The sequence below is a fragment of the Montipora capricornis genome, chromosome 3, assembly GCF_036669925.1.
Source record: "Montipora capricornis isolate CH-2021 chromosome 3, ASM3666992v2, whole genome shotgun sequence".
In the NCBI taxonomy this organism is placed as follows: domain Eukaryota; kingdom Metazoa; phylum Cnidaria; class Anthozoa; order Scleractinia; family Acroporidae; genus Montipora; species Montipora capricornis.
In genome coordinates this window covers 11,654,470-11,664,469 of record NC_090885.1, presented here as the reverse complement: position 1 = coordinate 11,664,469, position 10,000 = coordinate 11,654,470, and the positions used below count along the sequence as shown (strand labels likewise).

Below are 10,000 nucleotides of genomic sequence, written 5' to 3'. Positions count from 1 at the left end.
CCAGCAGGCAACACTGTCGCACTTCAATTTGCATTGTTATTGTTGACTTTTACGCAATAAAAATAAGAGTTTTACCATTAAACTAAATAGTATTCAAATTAATTTAAGAAGCAGTGGAATCATTCTGAATAAACAATGACTCAATAGAGTTTCAAAGGACTGGTGCCAGCAACATTGAAGCTTGAGTGTTAACTGATATTCACGATTGAAAGAACCAGACTTGTGTTTTTTGTGGTATGGAAGAAAAGGAGGCTTTGGAATTTTCAACAAACTATGGGGCAGATACACACATAAATACAGGCATTACTAAACCATGAAACAGCGAAACAACCAAACGAAACACTAAAACACCATGTATGACCCCACCATACACTGAATACTAACCGACAAAGGTTGGATTTGAGATTAAATATCGTTTTAGGCCTAATTATTCAAGGAAAGCGTCCTTAAACCACTGGGCTGCACTTACTTCTTATGGATTTAGTTACATTTGACGTTGGATACTTTCTCTCTCCAAAAGGTACATGTAGCTTGTTAAACTTGGCAAAACACCTTACTCTTAGGTTCCAAAGTGGGGGTCTGAAACTAACTTTTTTACATGGGTGCCAACTAGCCACTTAATAAAAATGCTCAGTCACTAGATGGTAAGTTGTGGTCATTAAATATTTTTCGCTTTTTATGTAATGTTTAAAAAAAGAGTAGCAGTGTTGTATCAGGTTTTTAAACCCAATAAAACAAGTGCTGCAAGTTATTTTGAACGGCTTCAAAACCATTCCACAAAAAGTGTGTCCCTCACAAGACTTAGTCTGAAAAAAGGTTTAAATTGTGAGCGAAAGATATTAGCATTAAAAAAAAAAGCTGGGCTTATTACTATTCTTCATATAAAGAATTCTAATGAAGAGTGTTTTATTGGGTTTAAAGGTCATGCACATGACATTTTACCGGTGTCTCGATAGGCTGTTAGGTTCATAAAATTGTTAATGAATTCTTTGATTTTTGCTAAAATAACATCCCTACTCTCAACCACACGGCCTTGACTAGAGTAACCTTCTGTATGAGACACCCTAATTAACCGACAACTACAAAATAATACAATGATACACTGTATGTACCACTTACATTGATTTTTTTGTTGTAACAGTTCTTATATTCTTAATTACACTACCCAAATAAAAAAAAAATGGTTTCCTGTTTTTGTTACATTTTTTACACCATAAGTTCTCATCAGAATAATGAGATAAGCCTTGTCATGTACAAGTGGAGTTCATGCAACTATGACTCTAGTGCTCAGAATCCTACCTACGGGATAAAAATAATCATTTTAAAGTTTACTGTATTGCATTGTCAATACACAAGGATTTGGTAATTACCTGTATGGAGGGAAAACTTGACTTTACCATTGTGACAAAGAAGTAAACTCTCTGGAGTAACTGTGTAAGTCAAAAGGCCTTTCCTTCTTGCCTTACCTGCAGGTTACAGAATTCAAATGAATAACTCTGGTACAAAGATATTAAGAAGAAGTTTTGGATACAAGGGAGCAGGGATGGTGCAGAACGCGATGAGACTGCTCGCCGTTCACCAACGTGGCCTGGGTTTGACTCCCAAATTAAACTTGGCCTTTCATGTGTGTTGAATTTGTTGGTTGTCTACTCTGCTCTGAAAGGTTTTTCTGCAGACACTACCGTTTCTTACCCCTCCCCACCCCCCCCCACCCCCTTCCTGCTAAAAAAGCAACCTATGATTCGATATAATGTAATTGTCATTTGATTTCTGTACAGTGTCCCTAAATATAAAGTGCCCCAGTGCTAATTAAGCAATAGAGGACTTTTTCCGTGTTTCCATAGCCTCATCTAAACATGAGAGCGAGTTGGGAGAATTCAAGACAGTTATGCAAACCCGACATGCAGTCGAGGGTTTGCATAACTGTTTTGTCATTTGACCAATGACAAAATACAAAAGAATTGTTGCTTGAGAGCGAGGCTAGTGAGTCTCATTAGCACATAAACAAAAGAATACATTTTTGGCCGCCATTTATGCATTCAGTCAATCATGTTGTATTTTTATTTCATGATTACTATAATTACGTGCCCTGGGTGCCAGAGGATTTTCTTTTCCAAGGTCAGGGTAAATATTCCATCATTATTTTTTACCTTTGATAAGCACATCTTGCAATGCTTCACTAGATTGGTAAAGTACCGCCCAAAGCTCATCTTCCTTTAATGGGCCTGCACGGACCTCAAGAATCTCATCAAGTGTGACAGAATTAGCTGTTAGAGCTGGCATTTTCTCCTGCTAGCCTGGAACACTAGACAAAAGATCAATAATTAAATTAAGGCATTTGTCATAAAATGGACAGCCCAAAAAACCAAGTGATAACTGAAAGGGAATCTCTGCTGACCACATTGTATCCATTTTGTTTCATTCACGTACAGGTTTAATTTGCTCAAAAGGTAAACTTGAAATTGTAAAAGAACTTGTTCAACGTAGGTAGTTAAATCTCCAATTTTAAGACTTCTAGCTTTGATAACCATGCAGCCAGTCATAAGCCAAACTGGTAAATTTTAACAGGTGGCACTGGTAAAGCAGTAGTGATAACATACATTCTTAAGTATTGTACAATTTCAAATTTTCAAAGCATCAATGCCCAAAGGTTGACTGGTATATTGCCTTCAAATTGAAAGCATGTCACCTCTCAATACTATCACATGTACGTATTAATATCAATATTAATATTATTATTGTCAATCTAATTAAAATGTTTTTGCATCTGCCCCCACCTAAGACAGTGTGAAAGGCAGTTGAGATACGTTTGATTATATGCTGAACATGTCCCCCTTGTTTCCGATTTGCATCTAACAAATCGTCTCCCCTGTTTCTGATTTGTGTCTGGAGAAAATCAATTTCTGAGCCAGGCAACTCGATTTCCATCAGATCTGCTTCAAAGTTTGAATTTTCAATCACTAACCTGAAGAGCACATTGGTTCTCCTTAATTAATTGTGAGTTTCTACTTCATGAACTCCTAAAACACCTTTGTCCTGAAGAACAATACCAATATATACCACTTGTGTGCCCATTTAACCAATACCAATACCACCTTGTGCGTTCGGTTGAGAAAATCTACATTGATTTCCCCTACAACATCTACCAAGTTATACATTTATCCTTTTAACACAAGGATGCTGGGGCAATCACAAAATCATTTCAACCTTGTGCTAGATATTAAACAAAAATATTAAAATAGCCTCCTTTGTCATAAGCTGAAATAAGAAAACTTGAATTTAATTCATTCTTATAATATAAATTAACATACCTAAAACTGAGATTCCTGAATAAAATAAACAACGCAAAATTAAGACTGCATTTCCTCCTTTCCATCTTCTGATTTCAGTTTGGCATATTTCAGTAGCTCTAAAGCTTGATTGAGAACCAAAAAGATATTAATGCATTTGTTTCATCAAATACAATACTTGCCCAACAATAATTATGTCTGGGACTGTAGCTTGATATTGATAATACAGATTGAAAATGAAACTGGACGTTGCATAATGACTTCAAAAAGTAACCTGTACCCTTAACGTAAAGTAGGTTGGAGAACTTGTCCCCTCTGTTATGTACATATCTTGCCACCTTCCACCTGCCAGCAGAGACTTTCTTATATTACATGTAACTCACCCTCTGGTGAATTTTACGCCGCTCTACTTGCAGGGTGGCCTCTTGGCAAGCAAGGCTTCATGAAGAAGTCCTCAGTATCTTTCACTGAGGCCAGTTGGCTTCCAAAGAACTTTTACATAAAAAATAAAAGGTACCTTACAAAAAAATCACACTAATTCAGAAATTTAAGATTGCTTGCTTAAGGCATTGTACTCTACATAGGTCCATATACAGGCCACAATTGATATTACATGTAATTACTGTCGGACTAAAGAAAACTTTCAAGAGAGAGGATGTTTGAATTGACTGTGCAGAACAGCCATTTTGTAACTATATTGCAACAGAAGTAATTATTCATTGATCCTTTGAGGAAAGGAACTGCAGACTGTGTCCATTTTAGTTAGCAAGTCAGCTCGTAGTCTACTCGCACTTGACATCCGACTTCATTCCGTGTACAACACACACACACACACGAGGGTGCTTCCCTTGCCCAATTATTTTATTTATTGAGAGATCAGTCAAGCAACAAGCTCATTATTTTTCTCAACCCAAAACTCAAAAGACTCAACTCACGAGTCACGAAAACTGATTCGAGACTCCATTCTCTAAATTCTCAAGGATCAAAAATCGTGTCTTGAGTCAAGTTAAGCGAGTACATGTAAGTCAGTGTGAGTGACTGTCAACTTACAATGTACTTTTGAGCGATGCTGTATACATTAATCATTTTAGTCTATGTAAACTGGTTGAATCGGATCAATATACATGTAGAAAATGGTTTCAGCCCAGGATTGATGTAAGGTTTACAGTAAGTCACAAGCATCAGCTACTCAAGACTACATTGTGTACACCCACCATAAGGATAAAATTCTATAGGCCAGGCCTTCTGATATTACGTGATGGTGCGATTTCACACAATCGACCTCAAGTCGCATTTAATCGCACAATTCACGAAAAATCGCATAATTCACAAAAGAACGTTCAACATTCATAACATAAAACATAAATCAACAAGTCTCTTAGGAATTCCTGCATAAATACGCCATTTTTAAGATGATTTACTTTGGAAAAACATTTTGTAAACATCGAAGTTCAAGGCGTTATTTTGCATGTCGGGGGCCTGGTACGAGTCTCATTCTTAAAGAATTGCCTATTGGTGTAACACAAACACGCCCTTTTTTCAGATCAGCAAACCTGTTCAGAAATATAATACTGCACATAAAAATAAAGCGTAAGAAGCTAGTCGTAGCATACAAGAATATCAATAATTATTGATCATTCATTTGGCATGTTAGCTGTGTCCTTTCAACTTTTAATGTTGTCCACCAATAGTGCAGAACACCTCTTTTTTTTTTACTTATCCCAACTAATGTCTATCAAGATTCATAATTACTGTTCCTTTGTGTTCAGAATGTCTTTAGGGAAGCAAAAACATGTTTTGCTTATCCTGAAACATTGAAAAACAAGCTTAAAATTACTCAGAAAAAAATTGCATAATTTACATTATTTATCACATAATTGGTCATTCTAATCGCATAATCTGCCCTGCAAATTTTGCATAATTTGCATTTTTTCATCACACCCTATCAGAAAGCCTGACAGGCTGAGGGAGATCGATACCACCACCTACTCTGAATACACAGTAATTTGACAACATTTCACGACTTTCCACAGATTTTAAAGTGTTGTTGTCAGGGGTGTCATAAGACTTTTCAAAGGAGATTTCCAGGCACTTAAACTATTTTCTTCCTGAGAGCGAGAAATACAGATTTTACTCTGTCCAAGACCAAACAAAAATTAGTTTACTCATCCATGAGGAAATCTTAAGAGTGATGGGTTAGATTTTTATGAAAAGAAAGTGAGTAGTGAAGATGAAAGTGGCCTGCAAAAGTTGTGCTTGCATGCATGCAGCCTCTCGATATGCTTGGTGGCAGGTCACCCTGTATGATGAGTACATTACCGAATGACAACATGAAAAATAAATCCAACCGAAATAACCGGTTTGTAGAACATGTTAAATACCATTGACACTATTTTTTTAAGAAAGATTAAAAAAGTTATTCAGGACCTAAAATAACATTGTTGTCACTACTAATGCAAGGTTTAGGAACAGCAAAGAACTAAAGTGATCTCTTCAATATTCTGTCAGTAAAGACCAATAATAATTGCCACTCGTAATGTTCATATTCTTAAGTTTCAAGCACTTTCAAGCACTTAAAAAAATACTAATTATTGTGCACTCGTTGTTAAAGTGATTTTGTCTCCCAGGGAAGAAAAAAGCAACTTTGCCTTGTACTATTAAAGATTGGCAGGTTTTTGATGATATAGAGGCAGTTTTCAGTTCATCCTCTTTAAATTTTTCGGAATTAGGAAAGAGCAAGGGACAATATCATACCAAAGAACAGAAGATGACTTAAAAGGATTGTCATGGTGACTCCTACTGAAAATGCTAAAAGTAGCAAGATTCATATAATATTCTTCACTTAACAAAATTAAGAGTGACACACACATGCATTTTAAATGGTATATACTGAAATGTCCATTAAGCATGAAAATTTTCAATTCATTTTCATTTCAATCTTGAAAGGCCAACTCATTCATAATCAGGGACCAAAGAGCTAAAGTACTAATGTAATAATGCCAGGCAAAATGTTGAACTGATGAATTGTTGAACAGTTACATGAGCAATATTAATGCAAAACAGATTGATAAGCACAGATCTTTCAGATGAGAAAACTAACATTTAGCAACAGCACTTCCCTTGAATTATCACGTTCAACAAGTTACCTTTACATTCTTGTCTATATAGTTCATAATTCCAGACAAATTAGTGCACATTAATTTACCATCGAAAAACACAATGGATTCGATGCTAATAAATGAAATTTTCAATAAAAATATTGGAACGTTTTTTAGCAACATTAAGTCTTAATTCGTCAAAATTCAAATGACAGGCTAGTCTTCCAAATAAAGCACTACGAAAGCACTTCAGATCATCCAAAGGCAAAACTCGATCAAATATTGTTTGCTCTGACGCTTGGACGTTGCCTTTCAAAAAGTCTCAAAAAAATTGGTGAATAAAAACTGTTCGTGGAGCGGTTCACAATTTAGAATTCTATTTTCCAAGAACCTGTAAAAGGACAGGTGATCGAGCTGCAGAAGCAATCAAGTTTTATGTTCAAGTCGGCTCGCAATATATGAAAAATCAAAAACAATGTCACACATGCTATTTTGACGGAACACTAATAATTGCTGACAACTTTTGCGGTTGATCGCAACTTCGACGAAAATTAAATTTTCTACTGCTTTGTTGGTGTGCATGTAAGCTTCAGCTTTCAAGTGGGAGACTATAAATAGATATCTAGAAATCCACTACGACCAAAAACGTTGATTTTTGACGAAAAGGCAATTAAGCAAGTTTAATATAACTTATATATATGTACAGTGCTAAGCTTAGTGTTCTTTAAAAAGATGACAGCCGGACGAACAGGAACGGAAAACCTTATATACAAAACAACACAATTTTCGAGTGTAGGTTCGTTTTCTGTACATTTTCATCACACTCGATTCCCTCGAAAAACATATTTTTATAGCTAGTTTTTACACATCGACAAGTCAAAAACCAAGTCCGTGGTTTAAAATTCACAAACCTGTAACACTACAGACGTTAATGTCATCGACTGCCATTAAAATCGTGAGGAAACCTCGCAATTTAAGACAAGCTAATATGGACAGAACGTATTCTAGAATTTACACTCACCGCAGACTGCCCTCACAACGTAAGCACAGTACGCACAGTAGCCTTTGCGATATGAGGATACACTTTACAGAACCTGCAAAGATCAGCTTGATATTAGAGCTACAGTCTCCGAGCAGCAGATAATTAGAGGCGGCGGGTTCAATACACAAATGATGAAATTCAGCTGTATTGATGTGAAATGAAAACCGATTTCCGAGAGAAAACCGCTCGTGCTTCGCAACCGACAAAACATGATACTCAAGAAATATGATTGGTCAAAATACTCACGTGATCATGGACCGCGGATGTTGTTCTGCTTACGTCAACTCAACGACACCGCTTTGGGAAAACAGCGGATTTTGCGGTGCTCACCATTTAGCCAAAAAATCCGGAAATTTCGGTTTGAGGTCAAATGGAAAGGCAATTTTCCGGAAAATCTTTTCGGAAATTGTGGACAACCTCCAGAAGTAGTCCTCTTTTTTCCGTTTGGAACGAAATGCTCTTACCATTTGCGAGAAGCCTTCCGTTTCCAGGCCCTTTCTCGCAAGATCGAGTAAAATACGTGGATGGAATGCTGTGTAAGCGCGATTCTCATCCGGTTGGTCATTAAATTCGGAAAATTGCAACGATCATTCCAACCGGATTATTTGGCTAAATGGTAAGCACCCTGCGTTTCTTTACTGAAACACGAAAATGGATTATTGATCCACTCTTCATTTGCATCATCAGACCTGAATCCGGATTTTTAGGATTCATATCCGTTCGATCCGTGGTTTCTTTGCGGAAAAAAAGCTAAAAAGAGAGCAAGGATGATAAAACGGTGAAGGAATATATTTAATCCTACACCGTTATGTCAGCCTTGCTTTTTTAGCTTCTTTATAATATTTAAATCATTGATAAGGTCACGATTTTCACAAGCGACGCAAGCAAAGCGCAAGCACAGAGCAGCTTATGAGTTTACTGTATGCTGGTTCAACTACGGCAACCGCCATTTTGTTCAAATGGTCAGACGCTGGGAATCTGGAACGAATGCTTTAATAGACCTTATTCACGATGTCCGCCATGTTGGATCTGCTATTATCATGCAAATTAGCTACACACTTGTGTGGAGGCAAACAACACAAGTTCGAGAGGTTATGACGAACATCTTAGCCACACAGATGATTTGTTTCACACTGAATGTTTATCACCTAAGTAGTAAAATAGAATGATTACACAAGTTACTTCGATGCTTTTTTTAGTGAAAAATGAGCAGATAACAAAGTAGAAAGTCAAAATGTCAAAGGCAATCAAAAGATATAAAATTATTATAAAACTTACTTAATTCTAAATTCTAAAATGTACTTTTAGCAATGTTATTTTAATATTTCGACGAGTCGATTTTCCGCAATTTGCCTTTTTTTCAATGTTTTTTTCCCCAGCATAACACATGGCTAATTTGCATGACAATTTGAAAAACCAACATGGCGGCTATCGTGAATTAGGCCTATTGGCCAAACGCAACAAATTTCCTTGTGCTTATGATGCGACTCGTTTTTACAGGACGTAAGCGAACGCAAGCATAACCTGGAAGATGCTTGTCCTTGCCTCAACCCCGTGCGTACGCTTGCGTGGCCAGTGAAAACCAGGCTTTACGCTGGTCCTTGCTTAGGGTGCGTTTTTTTTTGGGAAAATCCAAAACAACGCAAAATCCGTTTTTGGATTTAAGAATCCGAGTTCGGATTTTGCCAAAATAACGCACCCATAAAAAGTTAAGTTTCTTTGGGAGACGGATCCGAAAAAACTACATCTGGCCAGCAGTAGTCTTACTACCGAAATCACTAAACTGTTTGCACTCCGAAAAAAATGATCGATGGCATTTGAATTTCGACTTGCTCACGTGACCATTTGGAGCGCCCCGATGTGTGACGTGTCATTCTTGATGCGAGCGAGGCCGTGGGAAAATAAAGAAACAGACCGCGGCAGGAGATGAATGTGTAGGAAGAACTTTCCACCGTTTGGAAATGATATGTGGTCACTGAGGCCATTGGCAAAATCCGGATCGGACCGGATCGGATCGGATCGGATCTGACCGGATCGATAAACAAAATTCCCGCCCAAAGTAGACACATGAAATCCCTGGGTCACCAGTTAAGGTTACTTCCGACCTTCGCGGATGTCCTTCGGGAAAAAATTCGTACGCGAGTTAGTTTCAATAAAATCCTAACAAACTATACATCAGAAGAAAGCTCAGTAAATGTCGTTTACGATAAAAATATTGTTTAACCTTTTGGTAAGTGTCAGGATCGGAGCCGGTAAGACGTGAAACCATCGAGGGTTCTTCTATTGAATTTATCGGGTATCGGATGCCGCAGCACAAGCAAAATCACTGCACAATATTATTCACAAGGCATCAATCAACAAAACTTAGTCAGGAAATTCCGATATTTAAAATATTTTTTCCGTGGCGTCCATTTACATAACACGTCTCGCACATTTTTGGTTACTCCAACCTTAGATGCGGATATCTAGACAACAATCAGAATATCGAAAACGGCCGAGACACTTTTGTTGATTGGCCGTTTTTATACTAGAGAGGCATAATCCGCCCAGACGAATTATGCGTCTCTCAT

The 10,000-nt window shown here is 37.2% G+C and overlaps 1 protein-coding gene across 4 annotated transcripts in view; it reads right to left on the bottom strand.

Annotated features, from left to right (window-relative positions):
* LOC138042214 (tyrosine-protein phosphatase non-receptor type 13-like) overlaps nt 1-7,641 on the bottom strand; it is a 96,356-nt gene extending 88,715 nt beyond the window's left edge. For 2 of the 4 annotated variants that reach the window (XM_068888027.1, XM_068888030.1), the window contains exons 1-4: nt 7,410-7,625; nt 3,312-3,415; nt 2,151-2,305; nt 1,371-1,466 (exon numbers count right to left, since the gene is read on the bottom strand). In XM_068888027.1, the coding sequence (XP_068744128.1) occupies nt 1,371-1,466; nt 2,151-2,283 (229 nt within the window). In that variant the 5' untranslated portion in view covers nt 2,284-2,305; nt 3,312-3,415; nt 7,410-7,625. Of the gene's footprint in view, nt 1-1,370; nt 1,467-2,150; nt 2,306-3,311; nt 3,416-3,673; nt 3,783-7,409 lie in introns of all 4 variants that reach the window. The other 2 variants (XM_068888028.1, XM_068888029.1) reach the window with 2 other exon arrangements.
* Nucleotides 7,642-10,000: the final 2,359 nt, after the last annotated feature.